The sequence below is a fragment of the Necator americanus genome, chromosome IV (assembly GCF_031761385.1).
Source record: "Necator americanus strain Aroian chromosome IV, whole genome shotgun sequence".
In the NCBI taxonomy this organism is placed as follows: domain Eukaryota; kingdom Metazoa; phylum Nematoda; class Chromadorea; order Rhabditida; family Ancylostomatidae; genus Necator; species Necator americanus.
The window spans coordinates 9,603,609-9,604,901 of record NC_087374.1 but is presented as its reverse complement, the minus strand read 5'-3'; the positions used below and the strand labels follow the sequence as shown (position 1 = coordinate 9,604,901).

At 45.8% G+C, this 1,293-nt stretch overlaps 1 protein-coding gene across 1 annotated transcript; it reads right to left on the bottom strand.

Annotated features, from left to right (window-relative positions):
• Window positions 1-279: 279 nt before the first annotated feature.
• On the bottom strand, window positions 280-492 carry RB195_000773 (uncharacterized protein; the record flags this gene model as incomplete). The annotated part of the gene is made up of 1 exon (XM_064197281.1): window positions 280-492. The coding sequence occupies one exon, from the start codon at window positions 490-492 to the stop codon at window positions 280-282; it is 213 nt and encodes a 70-aa protein (XP_064053162.1).
• Window positions 493-1,293: the final 801 nt, after the last annotated feature.

Sequence of the window (1,293 nt, the reverse complement as noted above, 5' to 3'; positions counted from 1 at the left end):
TAATACCGCGTGGACCGCTGTCGCTCATAGCTCCGGTGCAACGGCATCGCTAACGCACATCATGTGCTCATTAACGTGAACCGCTGGACCAGAGCCACCTTAATTTACTCTCATTAGCAAATGCGGTAGCGTCTCTGATCGTAGATCGTGAGGGTGAACTTTCGATCCCCTTTTTGACTTGCGTAAAGCGGGATGCTCCTAGTATCACTCATCCACACTCTTTGACAAAGGTGAGACGTAGCGGCATCTTGTACTCTTGCTCGCATGGCTGTCCTGCATCTAAGACTTTTCAATCCTATTAAGGATCTCGCTTATAAAGAGCTTGTAGATTACGGATAGTAAGCAGATTGGGCGATAGTTGCTGATGTCATGTGGATCTCCCTTCTTATACAACAACACGGTCTTGCTGGTCTTCCACTTCTTCAGAAGATTCTTCAGATGTTCAGATCTTATCCTGTCGGGACCAGGTGCCGTACGACGTCCTACCGACATGATAGCACGTCGTATTTTGGACGGGAGAACCTCTAGAATTACATGTCCGTCTTCCTTCAGATGGTGAGGAGGCAAAAGGACATTGGTGTCAAAGAGATCAGAGTAAAGTCACGAATGATCTTCTCCATTCCTCCTCAATAAATGATTGTTCCATTTGGGTTCCGGAAAGCAGTCTCAACGTTGTCTTGCGACTGGTGAAATCTCGAAGGGCATAGCGAGTGCTCTTTCTCACCTTTGCAGCTTGAGCCAACACTTCTGCTCTTCTCTACCTAATGTCTTCCTTTATCGCCTTTCTGCAAGGTCTTGCGAGCTCGGACGTGAGTTCTTGGTTTTCACCGGTTTTGCGCTGCTCCAAGCTGGTGTATCAACCCAAGAGATTCTGGAAGCAAGGGTCTCATGGTGGTTATATAACTCTCAGGCTTCTTCGTGCAGTCTTGAAGATTTTCAACGAGCCGTCGTATTTCTCGTCGATGTTGTCCATTGCGGAACCTTCCCAAGAGCCGGGTAGCGTGGCGAAGAGATCCCAGTTAGTGATAGTCCTGGAACTTCGCTCTCTAAACTTTCTCTTCTCTCAGTATGAAAGAAAATCTTCCATAGAAGAAGCGATGGTCCGATAGAACGTTGGCACAACGTCCATCAGGACGTTTTTTTATTGACACCCGTTTGATCGTTCAATATTTTGCTTCATTTAGTCTTTTATCTAAATTTTGTTTGATTGGTTCACATTGCCTATCCAGAATCCATATTCGAGATGTTCGTTGTCTTAAGAACATAACGAGTGGATTAGGATATTTCGACAAG